Below are 21,916 nucleotides of genomic sequence, written 5' to 3' on the forward strand. Positions count from 1 at the left end.
TCAGCAATCAGTTCTTTTGAAGAATACTCGCATGTAGAAACCTTACTGTAAGTTATTTTTGACAAGCTGCCCTTAGTTACTCTAGACAATGACAGTTGATTTAATTAAGCTTTATATGCCAAAAATATTAGAAGTGTACCTTTAGTTATGTACGGCAAGTTGCCTTGAATTGATTTTAGTGATGTGATATTTATGTTAAGTGCAGTAACTTTCTATAATCCTTAATATTTTGGGATAGTTCTTAAGAAGTAATGGAGAAGTAATCTTATAATTGCACCCAAGCCAAAGATTTGTAACTAAAAATAAAAAGTACAACCAAAAGGTACTTTGTCCTTGAACTTGCTCCTGTCTCCTGAGCATCACTCAGTGACTAAGGAGCCAAGATTGGTAGAATTTTTGAGTGTACTCTGGCCTCAACTTCAGAGCCACATTCTCTTAAGGGTCACGGCAAGGCGAAGTGCACAACCCTGAAATGCTCTGCCTGGATTTCTTTTATTTTTTATTTATTTATTTATTTATTTTTAATTTTTTTGTCTTTTTGCCATTTCTTGGGCCGCTCCCGCCGCATATGGAGGTTCCCAGGCTAGGGGTCGAATCGGAGCCGTAGCCACCAGCCTACGCCAGAGCCACAGCAACGCGGGATCCGAGCCGCGTCTGCGACCTACACCACAGCTCACAGCAACGCCGGATCCTTAACCCACTGAGCAAGGGCAGGGATCGAACCCGCAACCTCATGGTTCCTCGTCGGATTCGTTAACCACTGCGCCACCACGGGAACTCCTGGATTTCTTTTAATGAACGTTCTATCCCAGATGAATAATCTGTTCTCAACTCTAATTTTGTGGGAAGAGTGGGAATAACTCACTCTTCTCTAAAGTATGTGAAGACTTCAGAAAAGAGAAAGAGAACGAACAGAAGTACCACCTCTGCTGAGGCTCGATTCTCTGTGTTCTTCTCTGTTGAATAACCCAGATAACCCCAGGGTTTGTTGCTTTTTCCTCCGAAGGCAGGAAGCGAGCAGGGCTGAAATAACACATCTGAAGGTGGGTGAGACAGTGGCTGAAGGCCAAGGAAAAGGAGACTGTTTATACTTAATAGTCTTGAGAATAGTCTTTGTTGTGAGACGCCCTCTCTGAGACCAGCAGTTTGGCAGCTTATTTACTTTCGCTGTGTGTCAGACAAGAGGGGAATGTTGTGTTCTTGAGAACCACCGGTCAGCAGGATGCATGTTACCTCAGATGAGGTGAGAGTTTCCAGAAATGATACCAGAGAGGTGACTGAGGGGAATCTGAGGCCTCCTGGTGACTCTTTCATCCACTGGCCGACTAACACCTACCTCTCAAAGGAGTGTTCAGAGATGTTTTTTCTTTTATTGTCTTAGCGTCTAAAGAAAGACTCTAAGGCAAATTGAAGCATAATATGAGGAACCAAAATGTTATACCTATATTTCTCTGAGGTTAAAAGCCCAAATGGCTTTATCACTGAAAACTGTACATTTGGAGTCGGTTTCTGAAGATCGAAAAAGAAAAAAATAAAAAAAACCTGTTGATTAATAAAAGGGAAAAAGTCACTGTACAGAAAAGGATTTGATTAAGTGTCCAAAAAAGCTTGATTTTTCTACAAATGGTGATTATAAAGTGGTCCATAATTTGGGTAGAGCACTAGTTACACTGGATTTCACTCTTGTCTTTGTTTTAAGGATTTATGGTTTGTATTTTAGCTTTTGTAACTGCTTTCTTAAATATGTTTTGAGGGAGCACAAATCAACACCAAAACATACATTTCAATGGATGTTATTCAGTATTGTTGAAAATCAAAAGGTATATTAGTAGCTTCATTAATTTTGACGAAACTGTTTTAGCCCCCTGGTAGATTTTGGCTTTATCTTGTATTGACCCTCATAAACATCAGTTCAACTTATTTAATTGAAGAAAAGTAGTATTTTTGGGTATAAGAAGAACTCTATAATTAAGTTATTCTTCCTGTCAGAATTAAGATAAACAAATAAAAATTTTCCCCTTTAACCCATGTAGGAAAATCCTAGGTTAATTTTCCATACCCTGGGAAATGGTGTTTTCCAATGAGAAATTTGAAAATACCAGTAAATCTAATACATTTATATCTACTACATTGATCTAGATTTATCCTAGGAAATCTAGTAGACCTCACTCTGTGGTTTTGCTGAGATTACTTCTTTATAGTAAATTTCATTGTGAGTCTTGACACCTGAGATTCTTCAATGGTTTTGTTTTCTTTCCATAGAAAACATTACAGCAAAGCATATTGTGAGTAATGACAGCTCAGACAGCGATGATGAATCACAAGAACGCAAAGGTAAGAGAGCTGGAGCCTCCCCTGGCAGAAGTGCACTAGGAAAGGGTATGAATATTTATCCGATTCTCTCACTCAAGATGCTAATGGTGATTTCTGCTTAAGGCACCAAGTGGTAGAATTGTAGCTTACATTTCAGAAAGAGAATTAATGCTGCCTACATAATAAAAAAAATGCAACACATAAGTATCCTTTATTTCATTTCTTTTAAAGACCTCAAAAATTTTATCAGTTAAACAGAGGACAAACTGAAATGGCAGCAATACCAAATTCTGTGTTAAGTCTGATGAGAGCACTAGACTTCTCAGCAAGAAAATTGTGCTTCGGGAACATTTTTACGTGGGTTTAATAACTAAAATTTCATCTTTATAATCTAATTATTAAGTAACATGTGAAAAATTATGTTCTCACTCCATTCCTAGCTTTATCCCATTCCCAACTTTCTGTCTCTCAGGAAGGGGTCAGTGATCAAGTGGGGTTGAGTTATCAGGACATTCTGTTTCATGTATGACTTTGTAGTGTAAGGGAGTTCATTTACTCTTTGACAAGGCAACTTTTAGCTTTGTGTGGATCACAAGAGTCAGTACGGAACCAGGGAAGAGATAAGGCAAGGATCAGGAGTATGTGTTGCAAATATGATATGGTGAAATGGAATGATTTTACATTTTGACATAGCCCTTTGTACAAATATTCCCAATAGGCCAAAACAAAACAAAACAAATGAACAAACAAAAAGACAAAGAGGAGATTTTGTAACAACCGAATGAACATGTCCTGCTATTATTTGAATACAATCACTTAGATTTTAAAATATATTATTAGGATTTCCCTGGTGGTTTGGAGGTTAAGGATTTGGCATTGTCACTGCTGTGGCTAAGGTGCAGTCCCATGCCAGGGAACTTCCACATGCCGTGAGCATGGCCAAAAAATTTTTTTAATGTAAAAAAATAGATGAAAAAAGGATATTAAATGCTTCTTGTCCAAAACTTAATGAATTCCACCAGCCAAGGTATAGATATTGGAAGAGCCCATTTTATCCTTGCTGAATCAACACTAAAATTAAAGTTCTCTTTTCATAGCTGGATTACTATTTTTAGCTGTTCAGGGTGGTTTTTTTTTTTTTTTTGCATTTTGAAATTTCCTTTTAAAGAAAGGAGATAGGACAAAAGAGATAGACAGCATATTTAGCATTTCTAAATTAATTATGTGTTGTTGATTTTGGGACTATCAAGTAGATGTAATAATGTTTTATCAATTATTAGGTAAATAGCCAAAACAATCAGTACATTTGATCACCTTGGCGGTACTAGCTGGTTATCTTAAGGCTGAGAAGTGCAGGAACCCTTTAAATATGCCTGCTTTGGTTTTAGTACCAGCCTACTAATGGAGAATGATATTTAGGATGTTTTGCAGGACTTCTTATTAGCTATTAATATTCATTTCTTCTTTTTAAATAGCCTTTATTTTTTAGAGTAGTTTTAGACTCACAGAGAAATCGAACAAAAAGTAGAGCGTTCCCAAATATTTCCTGCACCCCCCCCACAGCCCTCCCCCGCCACTCCGCCTTTCAGCATCCTATACCAGAGTGGTACATGTATTATAATCAATGAGACGTCATTATCACCCAAAGTCCAAGCTTCAGGGTTCACTCTTAGTATTGTATATTCTGTAGGTTTTCACAAATGTGTAATGATATGTTTCTTCCTCATAGTATCAGAAAGAGTAGTTTCACTGTGTTAAAAGTCCTCTGCACTCTGTCCAGTCATCCTTCTGCTTCCCACCCCCAGCTCCTAGCAACTATAGTTATTTTTTCACTCTTTCCATCATTTTGCCTTACCAGAATGTTATATAGTTGGAACCATACAGCATATAACCTTTGCAGATTGGGTTATTTCACTTAGTAATTTGCATTTAAGTTTCCTCCATGTCTTTTCATGGCTTGATAACTCATTTCTTTTTTAGCATCAAATAATATTTCGTTGTCTGGGTGTACTATAATTTATCCATTCACCTACTGAAAAATATCTTGGCGGCTTTCAAATTTTGGCAATTATGAATTACCCTCCTATGAACATCCATGTTCAGATTTTTTGTGTGGATGTAAGTTTTCAATTCCTCAAAGATATCATGTGATATAAGTATAATTAAGTTTTGTAAGAAATTTCCAATCCATCTTCCAAAGCGCTTGTACCTCTTTGCATTTCTACCAGCAGTGAGTGTTCCTGTTGGCCCACATCCTCACTGGCATTCAGTGCTGTCAGTGTTTGGGGTTTTGGAATTTCTAATAGGTGTGTAGTGTCATCTCATTTTAATTTGCATTCTCTTGATGACCTGTGAGGTGGCACATCTTTTCATGTACTTACTTGCCATCTTTATGTCTTCTTCGGCAAGGTAGATATTAAGGTCTTTTGCCTATTTTTTATTTATATTTTTTAGTTTTATAAGACAATTGAATTTTTTATTGATGTATAGTGATTTATAATATTATTTTAGTTTCGGGTGTACGGCATAGTAATTCACTATTTCATAGATTATACTTCAGTAAATTGGGGTGTTTGTTTTCTTATTGTTGAGTTTTAAAAGTTATGTGTTTTGGGTATCAGTTCATTATCAAATGTGTCCTTTGCAAATATTTTCTCCCAGTCTGTGGCTTATATTCTTCTTAGGAGCTCCTTCATTTTTAGTCATGTGATTCTGAGCAAGGTCTTTAAGCGTTTTCAACTTGAATTTTTTTTTTTTTTTTTTTGGTCTTTTTTAGAGCCATACCTGTGGCATACGGAGGTACCCAGGCTAGGGGTCAAATCTGAGATGTAGCCACTGTCCTATGCCAGCCAGATCCAAGCCATGTCTGTTACCTACACCACAGCTCACAGCAACGCTGGATCCTTAACCCACTGAGCAAGGCCAGAGATTGCATCCGTAACCCCAAGGTTTCTAGTCGGATTTGTTAACCACTGAGCCATGGTGGGAACTCCCAAAGGGCTTTAAGTTGTAAAAAGTTAATAAATAGAAGTTGGCTCTCAGTACTACAGCTAGTAAGCAATAGATTTCATTTATCTGTTGACTTCTGGATCTGTCCCACAAATGATGCCATTTCCAACTACTTCATAAGGAAAGTAGATCCACTGCGGTATAGAAGTGGGATAAATTTAATAACAACAATAATAAATTTAATAAGTGGGATAAATTTAATAACAGCAACAGTGATGATGAAGAAGAAAAAGAAGAAAAAGAGCAGGAAGCTCCAGACCTGTGGGAAATAATTGAGTTATCTTATTCATGTCCTATGTAATTGGAAGACATAAATCACTCATTTTAAAGCCTCGTTTATTCTAGGCAAAGATTTTCCTTGTCATATTTGGCATTGGAAAAGTGTGGGCGTAGAAAAGAGTGTGGATTTGTTTTTTCGTGACCGTGCAGTCATCTGGATGGGTTGTTCAAAGGAAGATACCTTCACTTACTGAGCGCAGTAAAGCTAATATTTTGAAGATAATAATCTATATTTATTATGGTCTTTTGTATGTTTAGTTAACATTTATTGAAAATTATGAGGTTCGAACATAGATTCTCTTTGTCATCTCTCAACTCACACATATACACATGTAGATTATAAATGTATATTTATGTACAGAGTTCCCTGAAATCTGAACAGAAGGATTTAGGGGGGAGGAACTGTACTCAACCACTCAGTGTTTTTAGATTTGAATTATCAATGAATAATAGTAACAATGAGGATTGTGCTGCTGCTGTTATTACAACTATTTCTACTATCGTCTAGGGTTTACTGGGAATGTAATGTGGGCCAGACACCTTTCTAAGACATTTACATAAATGCACTAACTCAGTTTATCCTCACAACAACCCTATGAGGTTGACTGATGAGAAAGTGAAGGCTGCGAAAGGTTAACTAACTAGTAAATAGTGGAGAGAAGGTTGGAATCTGAGCAGTCTGGTTCTGAAGCCAATGCTCTCAATAACTACACAGCGTAGTTTCCAGCAGCAATGATGAGGGCACGGATTCTAAGGAAAAAGTCATTGAAAAGTGCTTCTTTGGGATGATCACTGGATTTTCAAACATTTAAAAACGTGTGTTTAAATTACAGTCTTCTTAAACCCCAAACTTTATAAGCAAGAATGAAATGACAGTTCAATACATGCTGAATCCTTTAGTTGTCTGCTCTCAGGCTGCATGATTTCTGAATGTTTATTAAATAAGACAGGGAAGGAAACTTGGGGAAGGAAGAGGTTTAGCTACTATGGATATTCGCTTCATGTGTGTGTGCAGCCAAGGAAAAGGAAGAAAAGAACTGGGAAAAGGGGGAAAGGGAAAATAGAAGTTTCTTTGGAAATCAAGAATAGGCCAGGTAACACTGTCAAGAATACAGCCTTAAGACATAACTACAGGGAAAGGGTAAAGTAAGAACAATTTAAGAGCAAAAGTGATTAACCACAATGTTTACTCTCTTCATTGACACAGATCAACCTTTGTTAAAATCTGTAGAGCTTCAGCATTAATTTCACCATTCCATTGCCCCAACCTTGTTTCTGTTTGTATGGAGTTTGGAGTCTGTATAACAATCTTACCTTTCTCCTTAGGCAGTGAAAACGAAGAAGCAGAAAGGGAATACCAAAATGATAATCAAGCAAGTTGGGTCCAGCGTATGCTGATGGCCTTGGTGAGTGATTCAGCTTTGTTCAATACCAGAGAGGGACGTGCCGGGAAGGTGCACAACTTCATGCTGGGCCTGAATCTCAATACGTCCTACCCAATGTCTCCTCTGAGAAACTTTACCACCCAGGAGTCCTTGGATGAAGATGAACTGGATACAGCAGTAGCAGGTAAGCACCCCGGATGGAATCCTTGGAAGTTAGTTCAGGAGCTCTTTCTTCCTTCTCTAGGGAGGAACATTCTAATTCTTGCTAATAATAAGTCCTTTGTAATCAAATTAAAAAGCATGCACTTAACGTGTGAAGGGCTCTGAATTATTGTTTCGGTTTTTCGGAGAGGGCAGTGAAAATACATTGGATGGAAAATGGCATAGTCATATCAGCATAAACAATTTTCATTGAACTATTGAGTGGGAGCGTATCTCCTTTCTGTGTTGGTCAAAGTTCACACACAGAAAACAGGAAACCCTCTCCCTTGTTTAACTGAAAGGGGTTTAAAGTAGGGAATTAGGTGCTTACAAAATTGTTCCATGGCTTGGAGGAGCAAGGTCCAGGCTGAGCGTCTAGGAATGAGTCCAATAACACTTCAAAATCACTCCCACAAACTCCCCCACCACCGTGCTTGGCGGTAGAAATAGCAGAAACATAGCCTCTGTCTCATTTCCTCCTTCCAGCCTCTCGTGGGTGTTTCTCCTTGGCAAAGGCTGGCTCTCAGGAGAAGCCAAGCTGGGAGGGAATCTGGTGAACGTGATCCTCAGCCCGGCTCTCCAGTGCAGTGCAGAAATGTGTGCAGCCTAGGGCTGGGAGCAGAACTGAGTTCACCAGTCTGCAGCGCCCGTCGGGCTAGTGACTCTGTCCCTCCAGTCCTCAGAAAGGTTAAGTAACCTTTTGAGGCCACCTCCTGAGAACCCACTCACTTTCAGGTTTGTCGCTTAGCCAAACTCCAAAGAACACTCGCTTTGAAGCTTCAGTTCCATGCATGTTCCAGATTAAAAGTTAAATTTGTCTTGGTGACTCATCCCTATGTAATAATCTTTCTTATAATGCTCCTGTCATCTTAAATTTTTCTACTTCATCGTACCATCTTGTTTCCCTTAACTACCCAAATGGCATTTCTCTGTTATTTCTGCCTAAGAATGCTAACAGGGGGGCTCTGAAAACATAAGTGGAATTTTTCTAAAACCTTTCCACTTACTCTTTGCTTCAGAATTCTCCCTGTTCGATGTTTGTGAAAATTAGGACATGGCTTTAGATCTTGTCGTTTAGGTAATGCTGTTTCTATTTGCTGCTTGAGCTTAAGGGAAATTACAAAAGCAAAAGCTACCCTTGTGGTTTCCACAGAGAAATAGAAACTCACCATATTTTGCATTATGTTTGTGGCATCAAAGTCTAGGATATGAGGTAGGTCTGATTATACACCTATAATGCCAGCCCTTCCATATGAACTATAATAAAAGTCTATTTGGAATAAAGTCAGTGTCTTTTTTTAAATTCATCTAAGATAAAAAGACTTCACTGTACAATCAGTGATGTTATTTTTGTGCGTGTTGTGGCACATGCTTTTACATATTGCCATTAAAATGCCAATTAAGGAGTTCCCGTCATGGCCCAGCAGAAACGAATCCGACTAGGAACCATGAGGTTGCTAGTTCGATCTCTGGCCTCACTCAGTAAGTAGGGTTAGGATCTGGCATTGCCATGAGCTGTGGTGTAGGCCGCAGACACAGCTTGGATCCTGTGTTGCTGTGGCTGTGGCATAAGCCAGTAGCTATAGCTCCCATTCGACCCCTCGCCTAGGAACCTCCGTATGCCACAGGGGCAGCCCTAGAAAGAAAGAAAAAAAAAAGGCCAACTAAATATCTTCTTTAGAAATTCAAGTTTTATGAATGAATGATGATGGGCTTAAAAAAAAAAAACCCTCATAGAGCATTTAGAACTAGAAAGATTCTTTAGTTATTTTACTCTATAGAAAAGGAAGATTAAAGATAGTTTGCCTGGAATTGCTCAACTGAGCTAGAACTTGAGCATTGCTCAGAAGCCATTCCTTCCTGCTACACCCCCTTCCTCATTGGCCTTGGTTTTATTAGTCATTGTCTTGCTGATGTAAAAATGGAACTTTCCTTTATGTCTACTTATTACATCTGTTTTATGTTATTGCTTTGATTACATCACCGAGCACCATCTGTGGTTTGCACAGCATGGATTCTGTGCTCTATATTTTCACAATTTTCTGGTAGTTTTGCAATAGTTCATGTAGATTTGGAGGTGTCAGGGCTACTAGTGCTTGGTTAAATTTGAATTCCAAATTATAGATAGATAGATAGATAGATAGATAGATAGATAGATAGATAGATAGAGAGTATGCCCCTTGTAACATTTGAGACATATTTGTTCTAAAAATTATTTGCTATTTATCTGAAACTCAAATTTGGACACCCTGTATTTTTATTCAATAAGCCTGGTGCCCTTAGGAAGTGTGCCTCTTTCATTATCCTCGCCTTCTTTCAGATTGATCTTCATTCTCAGCTTCCTTCTTTCCTTTGTTCCTTTTTGCACTGACCCAGTATTTACAGAGCTCCAGCAGCGTGCATGGCACTAGGCATCCAGTTGTAAAGCTGACATGCCGTCCTTGCCCTTGAGAATGTTAAAATCATTTCCTGACCATTCCTTGAAAATTTGATTCATGGAGGGTTTATATACTTGCACTGACTTCGGTAGAAAAGCAGAGTAAAACTAAAACCCAGCAACCCTGATCCTGATGGGACTGTAGGCCACTGAGGAGGCATGATCTTCATTTGCCCTCTTTCTAGTGCTTGGAGGATAACCGTCACTTTATCTGACTCTTTTCTTTATTCAGCATCTTTTGAAAAAGGAGTCATGGACAGTTTTCATAAAGTGACATGAGAGATAGAAAATATTAATCCCTAAATATGGTATTACATAGACTAAATATTTCTTTTGTTGAGATGTTTTGAAATGTTCTCACCTAAAATTGTTTTAAACTAATTAGCTTTGGAAAGAACTTTATATTTTATTTCTCAGTGTATTTCTCATTAAATTATATATACTTCACTCTTTGTATTTATCTGATCGAAAAATTGCACATGGCATGTTGACTTTAGTCAAGAATTCAGTCTAATGGGGAGTTCCCATCGTGGCGCAGTGGTTAACGAATCCGACTAGGAACCATGAGGTTGCGGGTTCGGTCCCTGCCCTTGCTCAGTGGGTTAACCATCCGGCGTTGCCGTGAGCTGTGGTGTAGGTTGCAGACGCGGCTCGGATCCCGCGTTGCTGTGGCTCTGGCGTAGGCCGGTGGCTACAGCTCCGATTGGACCCCTAGCCTGGGAACCTCCATATGCCATGGGAGCGGCCCAAGAAATAGCAACAACAACAACAACAACAAAAAGAGACAAAAGACAAAAAAAAAAAAAAAAAAGAATTCAGTCTAATGGGTGACAAGTTCATTCAAATGTATTGTTTTTGGACCAACATTGCTAACATTGACTGCATTTTAGGCTGAACATACTGAATTGATGAGTGCTTTTTCAGACAAAGCCCTTACCAAGATAACCTCTGTTTATCTCCCTCTAGTTATTTCCATGTTTTAGAATAATGATATGTTTGGAATGAAAAGTTAAAAAGGTTTAATCACAAAATGTGACCAACTTGATTCATAAAAATCTTAATTAAAACATTTTATTATACATTTAAAATGCCACAGTTAATTAAGACTGTTTCTCTTTTATGTTTATGTTTATGTTTAGAGATGTTATCTTTTTTTTTTTTTTTTTTTTTTGTCTTTTTAGGGCTGAACCCACAGCATATGGAGGTTCCCAGGCTAGGGGTCCAGTCGGAGCTGCAGCTGCAAGCCTACACCACAGCCACAGCCATACAGGATCCGAGCCATGTCTGTGACCTACACCACAGCTCGCGGCAACGCAACGCCAGATCCTTAACCCACCGAGTGAGGCCAGGGATCGAACCCTCGTCCTCATGGGTCCTAGTCGGGTTCGTTAACTGCTTAGGCCACGACGGGAACTCCAGAGATTTTATCTTATCTGGATTTTATGTTGGGAAAATCTTAGAACAGTCTCTCAGCCTAAAATAAGAAAAAGTCAGTATCCTATTTTTGTCCCTATTACTTCACCTTGCAGGCCATCTTTTGGAAACAAGAGAAATGAGGATAAAAATCCCCTCATTCGTCTACTTCAACATAGTTAAATACCTGTGGAAACTAATTTTGGAGAAGCTGTTCATTAGTTATGTGACTTCTTTCCTGTTTACTTCTGTGTTTATATTATTTACTGTGACATACACCATCTGGAATAAGGAAAGACATGAGTTTATTTAGGCCAGATTTCAGAACACAAACATCCAAATATTTGTACATTATAAATTGAATCTGTGCAATGTATCAGTAAAATGACCATTGTAAAATTCCACAGCTGAACAGCTTTAAGGAAATGGTACATAATTATAGAACAGAACGTGTGTCCATACCTATGGAAGAACCCCATGAACTCATTCACAGGTTTGGAAACCATGTACCCTTTAATTTATGGGAGGATGTTTTTCCATTGGGGCATTCATCAAATCCCCTGTGGTGTTTTAGTGGATGTTAAACAATAAATAGGGTTCGAGTTGACATCAATTTGGACAAACTCACCACTCCATCCTCCTCTTCACAAATGAGTTTGAGAAGTCCTCCTTAAAGATGGTTCAGGTATGGCTTTAGAAGCAGATTGGCATGCATTTGAATCCCAGCTGTGTCATTTTAAAAAAAGCTGGAAAGTCCTGAGCCCTTACTTAGCATAAGCCTACATTAATGAAGATAGAAAAGTAGAGTGAAACTCAGAACCAGAATCCTGAACCTGATGGAACTGTGGGTTGGTGAGGATGCAACAATCCCCACCATTTACTCCTAGTTGGCTGACAAAATAGAAATAATTGGAAATAGTTGTCGCCTATATTATAGCGTTATTCTGAGGATTAAGTGGCATCTCCACTAAAAAGTGCTGTTTGTCCAGGGCATGGTAAGGAAAAGAGGGAATATATAATATCATTTTCTGTTGCTTTCAGTTGGTGACTCTTACCCTTCTCAAGCCTCTTTGCTCATGGAACTCTTAATTTGTATAGGGAATATCTGTTAATAGCTTGCAAGACTATGTTTTTTTACAACACGAATTAAGAAACATACCTTTCTGTCAGTTTATCTGGGAGGTTGGAGCCAGGTGTTTAGCATGGAGGTGGTCCACAGGATTTTCCTCTCAAATATGGTCTTGGATTTAAAAGAGGAAAAAAGGAGACTCTCAGTTTCATGATGAGACGGGAAACATCAAACAGAATAGGAGGGAAATGGTCTGTTTCTGACGACTCTTTTAGCCAAAATTAAAAACATCAGTTGACAAAGCTGAAGAAAAATATTTGTCAATTATCACTGTGTAATGTTAGGGGGAACCCGTTGCACTATTAAAAAAGTTACCATTAATGTGTTTTTAATTTTTTATATGTCATTAAATATGCACATCGATGTGGTTTTAATGATTGGTAGATGCATGTGGAGGTTGCCTCTATACATTGTACTTATTGCCTTTTAAATTACCCTCCTCAAACCCTTTAGTCTTATGACTGCGCCGCTTTCGGAAGTAACAGTGTGACACTGTGGATAGGGTTTAGACTCCATGGCCCTGGCTTGGAATCTTGGCTCTCACTATGTGAAACTGGACTTCTTGGGCCTCATTTCCTTATCTTTAAAATTATGCAAATAATACCTCCTCTGTCTTCTAAAGAATTTTCTAAGGATGATAGATATTATAGACACTCAAAGCTGCTTTTAGGAGAAAATAAAAATACCCAAATAATAATTATCTTAGTAAAATATTTTAAAATTAATATGACAGAGGCTCACTTTTTCACCTTTTTAAAAAATTCAATGTATAATTTTTTTTTAATGGTTGCGTCTGTGGCATATGGCAGTTCCTGGGCCAGGGATTGAATCTGAGCACAGCTGTGGCAACACCAGATCCTTAATGCACTGTACTGGGCTGGGGAACAAACCCGTGCCTCAGCAGCAACCCAGGCTGCTACAGTCAGATTCTTAACCCACCTGCGGCACAGCAGGAACTCCCACGTGTGTGATTTTTAAGCAATAAAAATTTCAGAGTAACAGATGTTAAAGTTGTGTTTGATAATAACGTATATATTTCAGTTTTACAATTCTTAGGTGTCACGTTCTGTGATAGAAATTTAGAGTTCTGGCTGATGGCAAAGTATATTGTCACTAAAATCTGTAGATATTTGATAAGAAAACAGAATGAACCTGAAGATATTTAAAGAATGATATCTCTGCTCCCTTCTGGTTGGCCTAAGTGTTCGCCTTGGACATAGCAAGGCATTTTTTCTTTTTTTAACTTGACCTTCCTTTTCATTTGTTCACATAGCCTTATTCTTGTCTAACACCTACTCCCCTCCATTGCTTTTTGGGTTTTTTTTAGCATATTTGTTTTTTCATTTAAGACTGTTTATTCACAATTTCCTGCTTTCTTTTAGTACACATCACCTCAGATGTAAATTCTTTTCCTCTTTATTTGTAAACATCACGAGCAAATGTTTGTGACATTCATTTGTTATGCAGTATTTTAGAGATGAGAAATTTTAATAGCTATGAGAGGTTAAAACAATGACTTTTTTGTTGTTGGTTTTTTCTTTCTTTTTCTTTTTCTTCTTCTTCTTTTTTTTTTTTTTTTTTTTTAAAGGCCGTACACATGCACATGGAAGTTCTCAGGCTAGGGGTCGAATCAGAATTTCAGCTGCTGGCCTGCTCCACAGCCACAGCAACGCAGGATCCGAGCCAAGTCTGTGATCTACACCATAGCTCATGGCAACGCCGAATCCTTAACCCACTGAGTGGGGCCAGGAATCAAACTCACATCCTCATGGATGCTAGTTGGGTTCGTTACCACCGAGCCACAGTGGGAATTCCAACATGACTGTCAAGTGTAGAAACTTGTAAAGATATTAATGTTTTCTTTTTTTCTTTTTTTTTTTTTTTTTTTTTTTTTTGTCTTTTTGCTATTTCTTTGGGCCGCTCCCGCGGCATATGGAGGTTCCCAGGCTAGGGGTCTAATCAGAGCTGTAGCCACTGGCCTATGCCAGAGCCACAGCAACGCAGGATCCGAGCCGCGTCTGCAACCTACACCACAGCTCACGGCAACGCTGGATCCTTAACCCACTGAGCAAGGGCAGGGACCGAACCCACAACCTCATGGTTCCTAGTCGGATTCGTTAACCCCTGCGCCACGACGGGAACTCCGATATTAATGTTTTCTTAAGTAACTAAACCAAAGTCTGATTTAGAACTGTTTCTCTTAGGTGAAACTTGAAACAACAAACCAGCCATAAAAGTGTCATCATGAGCTGTTTGTCCACTCCAACCCACACTTGTTATCACCTCAGGACATTATTGAACATTTCTGTCTGTTTCAACTTTAGCTAGCTAAAAATTAAAACTCCCACCTGGGCTAGACCCCAGCCACCATCCCGTGACTACGTGACTCAACACATGACCCCTGCCCTATATAACTTAAGTCCCCTACACAGTGGGGCCCCAAGTCCCTTCTCAGTGCTCCTGGCCATCTCTCTGGTCAATAAAACTTGCTTGGGACCTCACTGCTCCAGTTGACTGTCGTTTCTTCTCTCCTGCACACTAACAGTTTCAGTTCACTTTGAATAATGTCCTGGCTGATTGTCTCGCTGGTGCTAAAATGTTTCAGCATTTAGTGATGATGAGGCCTGTGGATTTAATTAGTAAGAATTTAAAGACTGGCCTTCCTTTTTGATCTCTTACTTTTCCAATGTAATGATGAAATTAACTATGAGTGAACTATAATCAGTATCATTCTTATTTAGAGATTATATGGAAGGAACTGACACGTAATAAGCTTCTACTATGTATTGAACATTCTCCTGAGTAATAGGTAATAAGTACACTCTCTGGATGGTTCTATAAACACATACTGATCGGACCCTCTAGTTTTTATTGTTTCCTTGCCACTTGCAATGTAAAAGCTTATTCAGAGGTCATACTGCCTGTCTAGCATGAACCCCTTCAATTTCTGCTACTGCAACAAAGCTCTCTCTTGATCTCGGATGGCCTACTTCCGAGATGTGAGGGCAAGGGGATGGAAGAAAACAAATACATATCTCTTCATTCAGCTCAAATCAACTCAATTCCAGTGTCATTTCTCTTTCCTGGGAAGAGACTTAGGAGGACCCCCACATACGTGTGAAAAGCAGCATGTTATCAGTATTATCTGCTCAGAAAACTAATGATTTCTAGGCGCTGCTTTCTTTCAGATCTCTTGTCATCTCACTCCACCCTCCTCTTATACTATAGCCATCCTGGGCTCCTAGCAGTTCTTCAAACACACCAAGCCCTTCTCTGCCTCAGGGCCTTTGCTCTAGTTCTTCCCTGTCCCTAGGGGAAAAAAATACCACCCCCTGCAAATCTTTAGATGCCAATTCTCTGTTATTGATCTGGTCTCCAAGTCTCCTTCTCAGAGAGGTCCTTCCTGACTATCCAGCCGAAGTTCCTCCCTCTCATAGCTCCTCTATTATTTTCTTCATTGCATTTATCACTGCCTGAACATCTTTTAATGTATTTGCTTACATACCAGCAGTGTGCTCTATCAGAGCAGAATTTGTATCTCTCCTGTTCAGCACCAGAGTAGTGCCTGAAGAGTAGCAGACGGTACCTGTCTGCTGACTGTGTTGGCTGGATTATTCTCATGGACTCCCATCACCTAGAGAGCTGCTGCATAAGATCCCTTCAGACTTTGCCACTCCCCAGTTATGTCTCTTGAGAGATGAATTTAATGTATTTCATCTTCCATCTGTGGATATCCTCTGCTTCACATGTCTGTCCTTTTATATTGCAACAAGATAACACGTGAGGAAATGCTTTTAAACTAGTAAAGACCCCAGGGAGATAATGCCCTTACAGGGATCATGCCGTGCAGATTAGAGTTGCTTCTAAGGCCTGAGCCCTGCTTGCGCTTTCCCTGCTTGTGACACTTGATCCTCACTCTGATATCACAGATGACAGAACTAAGAGTTCGAGGCAGTCGTTAATTTACAGTCGCTAATGCTGGACTCATGCCCAGTGCAGTTTGTCTCCAAGGCTTGAGAGCCTAACCATATGGAATTCTATCTCACATATTCACAAATAAAGAGTTTTAATAGTCTAAGTAATGTTAAATGATCATTTGATGCACTCTGGTCTTTTCTCTTTTTTTCCTTTGAAAAGATCCTGATGAATTTGAGCGGATATATGAGCCTCTGGATGTCAAAAGTAAGAAGATTCACGTGGTGGACAGTGGCCTCACATTTAACCTGCCGTACCCCTTGATCCTGAGACCTCAGAGAGGAGTGGATCTCATCATCTCCTTTGACTTTTCTGCAAGGCCAAGCGACTCCAGTCCTCCGTTCAAGGTAAAGAGCGTTTATACAGCTACCCATGATCTACCAGTTCTTTTGCGTGCCTTGTGGATATCTGTCTCTTGACCCCAGCGTCTTATCCCTTTAGCCTATTTTCTGCATTGTTATAAGTAATATTTCTCTAAACACAGGTGTGATTCAATCATACCAGTGCCTAAATAATTTTTTTGCATGATTTCCCGTGACCCACATTTTAGTTCATAGTCCTGATCAGAACAAGCACGATGCACTCTATCTGAAGTTCAGGAAGGAAAGTAGGCTGGAACTTGGGAGTTCACAGGTCAAAGATAATTAAAACCACGTGCGAGCAGTGTATGCTGTGAGAAAAGGACATGAAATAGTATCTTGATGATTCAACAATAGCATCAGGAGAAAAGAACAAAAACCCAAGGAAATGTGCTGTATTATAAACCCAACTGAAGATATTTGACAGGAAGTCTTTGGTGAACTGGACAAGAGCAGTTTCAATAGGGTTGTGAGGGCAGAAGTCATAGGCAGTGATTGGAGGGTAAAGTGGAAGAAAATGAAGACAATTCTATAAACCATCCAGAGATGAAAAAGATGACTTTATCTGCAAGAGGATGTGGAGAACAGGAAACCTGTATGTGGAGGCGTGGGTTGGAGATACTTGGGTGTGTTTAAATGCTTTAATGGCTCAGACTCATGAATAAAGGAATATCATGGGAGAATGGAGAGATGACATATATGACAGGGTCACACGTTCCCGGGAAGGTGTCAGGGGTGGGGAGTGGAAGGGAGATACAGACGTCCCAATGGAGAGGGGTATAGAAGCATCCATATTGGGACAGGAGAGAAGGAGAATTAATGGCTATGGATGAACGTCTGTTGTCAGGCTTGGAGGAGGGAAGAGGGGAAAATACTCACTCGATGATGTCTAACTTTTATAGGAATAAGGTATCAGCATTATTTTTTGAGGGTGAGACAATGCAGGAAGGGGAGCCAAGGTGGGAGGATAATTCAAGTCAGCCTCCGTGAAGGAACAAGGAGCTCTGACTAGGACGATGGAGAGACTGCTGGGCAACGTCCAAGGAGACCGTGGTGTTATCTCTTCCCTCTTTACATGCAGCTCACACGTTGTCTTTCTTAACTTTCACAGGCATCGTTTTAGTACAAAGGACTTAGTAAATTCTTCTAGTGCAGCAATTTCCATGTTGTATTGTCTGTATTTGTTTACATAGAGATTGCATCCACTGTCTGTGAAACTCCTTGGAGACTAGAACACACGTGTGTGTGTGTGTGTGTGTGTGTGTGTGTGTGTAGTTTGGCCACACCCACAGTAAATGGAAGTTCCTGGGCCAGGGATTGAACCCAAGCCACAGCAGTGACCCAAGCTGCAGCAGTGACAATGCCGGATCTTTAACTCCCTGAGTCACAGAGGAACTCCTGTGTGTTTTGTTTTAATCATTTGGTTCTAATTGCTTTATAAATGCTAACCCAAATTATGGGAATATACAGCATTTTTTGTGGGTGAATGAATGAGATGCTGTAATAGAGATCAGGTTATTACCCCCATTTCATAGATTAGGAAATGGAAACTCTTAAAGTGAAACAGTCCATGATCTCCCACTCCTGGGGATATCTATCACTCAACCAGGTGAGTCAGTGACAACCCAGGACCTCGGATATCTGTTTTCCTTTCTATTGTATATAATTAAACTGTTCTCAAGACTAATAATTGTTATAATAACTCATATATATATCTCATATTTTAAATGTGCTTTCGTATTTTCCTTTATTGAGGTGGTTAGTAGTATTCAGAAAAGGAAACAAGGATTGCTGAGATAAGAAATCTCATCACATCAAAATATTAAATAAAGTAATGGGTTAAAAGAACACAGCCCAGGACCTCACTAGCAAAGTGCTAGTTAAGAAGCGTTTGAGCTGGACCAGATTCCAAGGCTCCAGGATGAGAATCTAATGTCCTTTTCCCTTCACTAGCTGCCTCCTTTGTACACAGTGTGTGTGTGCTTTTTCTTGTTTTGTGTGCTGTGTGATGTGTGTAGCAGTTAGTGGCAAAACATGGGTCTTGATCTCTGATATTTTAGCGTTTTTTAGGAAGAGAAAGACTTTTATACACAAGAGTCATTTGGAAGGGAATCAAGAAACTTATTGTTAAATAATTATTCGGGTTTATATAACTGTGTATTATAGGAGATACCTAGCAAAATATATTTGTGTGTCCTGGAGTAGATGAACAGGGAAATGAATGAAATAAGATGAAAATGGCACAAAAATGGCCATAAGCACATCTGAGGATTGATCAGGTTAGAGTGACAGATATTATGCTCTACTCGGAGGGCTGGGGGGGATTTAAGGTTAGGTGATAGCAAACAAAGAATCAAAGAAGGGATTCCAGCAGGCAGATGACTTCATGGAACTGGAATTTTAGGATAACTAATCTGACAGTGGAAAGTGGGCCAAATTGGAGGATGGAAAACAAAAGATTAAAATTAAGAGGGATTGGAGTTCCCATCCCGACTCAGTGGTTAACAAATCTGACTAGGAACCACGAGGTTGCAGGTTCAATCCCTGGCTTCGCTCAGTGGGTTAAGGATCTGGCATTGCCGTAAGCTGTAGTGTGGGTCACAGATGCAGCTCGGATGCTGCGTTGCTGTGACTCTGGAGTAGGCCAGTGGCTTTGGCTCCGATTAGACCCCTAGCCTGGGAACCTCCATATGCCGCTGGAGCGGCTCAAGAAAAGACAAAATAAATAAATAAATAAATAAAATAAAATAAAATTAAGAGGGATTTACTCTAATGCAAGCATAGGACAATGAAGTACTGAGCCAGGATGGGTGACCGTGAAAACCAAGAGCAGGGTTAGGTGACCCATGAGCAGCAATGGGAGGTGAGTTTCAATGGATGACTCTAGCATCATAGCTTAGAAGCTCGTTTTGGAGGTGGAAGAACCTGATTATTCATTTTACCAATGGGAGTATAAATTGTCAAAGCCATCATTTTGTTTATGAATCAGAGCTCCACGACAGCAATGAATTGATATTGGAAGAGGTATTAGAACATTACTTTGTACTTCTAAAAAGAACCATTGTACTTTGCTATAGTTTTTAAACATACTTTGATTCACTATTTCTAATTAAGAAGAACACGTCAAAAATTTGGAAATGTGGAATATACATCAAGTGTTTCTGCTATTCATAGACAATGTCTGCTGATATTTTGGATTTTATTTATTTCCTCTTTTCATTGCGTGTGTGTGTCTAGGTGAGTGTGTGTGTGTCTATGTGTGTGTTTGTCAATGCCAGGGTCATATAGTTTTGCAGTCTGCTTCTTTCTACTAAAATTACATTGTGAACATTTTCCTATGCCATTAAGTATTTTTAAAAACATAATTGCAGACACAGCATATCCCTCTATGTGGCTGTGCAAGAATTTATTTAACAGTGTTCTATTTTCAACTTGTAGATTATTGCTGTCTTGTCATTTTTTTTCCTCTAATGATCATTCTTGTGCATGAATCCTTAATCACACTTTTTAAAAATTTCCTTAGGTTAGCTTCTTACATATGTATTAATTAAGACATTTAACAAGTATTGTTTTCCTTAAAAAGCTGCACCAAAATACATTACCATATTGGATTGTAAATGTGAGCTCTTATTTTATGTGGCTTTGCTGGCATGAAAAAAATATTTTTTTTTCATTTTTTTTTATTACTCAAATGAATTTATCACATCTGTATTTGTATAATGATCATAACAATCTGATTTCACAGGATTTCCATCCCACGGCCCAGGCACATCCCCCCACCCCCCAAACTGTCTCCTCTGGAGACCATAAGTTTTTCAATGTCTGTGAGTCAGCATCTGTTCTGCAAAGAAGTTCCATCTGTCCTTTTTTCAGATTCCACATGTCAGTGAAAGCATTGGATGTTGGTGTCTCATTGTATGACTGACTTCACTTAGCATGATAGTTTCTAGGTCCATCCATGTTGCTAAAAATGCTGGTATTTCGTTCTTTTTAATGGCTGAGTAATATTCCATTGTGTATATATATATGTAGCACATCTTTTGGAGACACTCCTCTGTCGATGGACATTTAGGTTGTTTCCATGTCTTGGCTATTGTAAATAGTGCTGCAACGAACATGGGAGTACATGTGTCTTTGCGAGTAGTGGTTTTCTCTGGGTAGATGCCCAGGAGTGGGATTGCTGGATCAAATGGTAGTTCTATGTTTAGTTTTCTGAGGAATCTCCATACTGCTTTCCACAGTGGCTGCACCAATTTACAATCCCACCAACAGTGTGCTAGGGTTCCTTTTTCTCCACACCCTCTGCAGCACTTACTGTTTGTAGACTTTTGGATGATGGCCATTCTGGCTGGTGTGAGGTGGTACCTCAGAGTGGTTTTGATTTGCATCTCTCTAATAATGAGTGATGCCGAACATCTTTTCATGTGTTTCTCGGCCATCTGTATGTCTTCTTTGGAGAACTGTCTGTTTAGATCTTCTGCCCATTTTTGGATGGGGTTGTTAGTTTTTTTTGGTATGGAGCTGCAGAAGGTGTTTATAAATTTTGGAGATTAATCCCTTGTCAGTCGATTCACTTGCAAAGATTTTCTCCCATTCTGTGGGTTGTCTTTTTGTGTTGTTTAGGGTTTCCTTTGTTCTCCAGAAACTTTGAAGTTTGATTAGGTCCCATTTGTTTATTTTTCTTTTTATTGTCAATTCTCTGATAGGTGGATCTGAGAAGATGTTGCTGTCATTTATGTCAGAGAGAGTTAGGCCTATGTTTTCCTTTAGGAGTTTGATAGTGTCTGGTCTTATATCTAGGTCTTTAATCCATTTGGAGTTGATTTTTGTGTATGGTGTTAGGACGTGTTCTAATTTCATTCTTTTCCATGTGGCAGTCCAGTTTTCCCAGCACCACTTATTGAACAAGCTGTCCTTTCTCCATTGTATATTCTTGCCTCCTTTGTCATAGATGAGTTGGCTGTAAGTGCATGGCTTTCTATCCTGTTCCACTGATCTATATGTCTGTCTTTGTGCCAGTACCATGCAGTTTTGACGACTGTTGCTTTGTAGTATAGTCTGAAGTCTGGGAGCGTGATGCCTCCAGCTCCATTTTTCTTTGTCAGGATGTCTTTGGCTATTCTTGGTCTTTTGTGCTTACAAACAAACTTTAAAATATTTTGTTCAAGTTCTGTGAAAAATGAAAAAAATATTAAAAACAAAAATTCAAAATATTTAAAATATGACAGAAAAACACATTTTTTGCTTCAGTTGTCTTCCTTTGCTTGTGAGATTAGTTTGTCATGCTCTTTTGTATACTCATGTTTTATGCTACTTTTAATTGGATTATTGTGTTGCTATTACTCATTAATGAGAGTTATTTTATGCCTTAAGGATCTTAAAGTTTGTCTTATTTTTGCAAATATGATCAAGTGGG

General features: G+C 39.2%; 1 protein-coding gene across 9 annotated transcripts in view; it reads left to right on the forward strand.

Annotated features, from left to right (window-relative positions):
* PLA2G4A (phospholipase A2 group IVA) overlaps positions 1-21,916 on the forward strand; it is a 311,245-nt gene that overhangs the window by 270,200 nt on the left and 19,129 nt on the right. For all 9 annotated transcript variants that reach the window (XM_021063825.1, XM_021063826.1, XM_021063827.1 and 6 more), the window contains 3 exons: positions 2,263-2,334; positions 6,928-7,170; positions 16,304-16,488. In XM_021063825.1, coding sequence (XP_020919484.1) covers positions 2,263-2,334; positions 6,928-7,170; positions 16,304-16,488 — 500 coding nt within the window. The remainder of the gene's footprint in view (positions 1-2,262; positions 2,335-6,927; positions 7,171-16,303; positions 16,489-21,916) is intronic.

This window comes from Sus scrofa, chromosome 9, assembly GCF_000003025.6.
Source record: "Sus scrofa isolate TJ Tabasco breed Duroc chromosome 9, Sscrofa11.1, whole genome shotgun sequence".
NCBI classification, from domain to species: Eukaryota; Metazoa; Chordata; class Mammalia; order Artiodactyla; family Suidae; genus Sus; species Sus scrofa.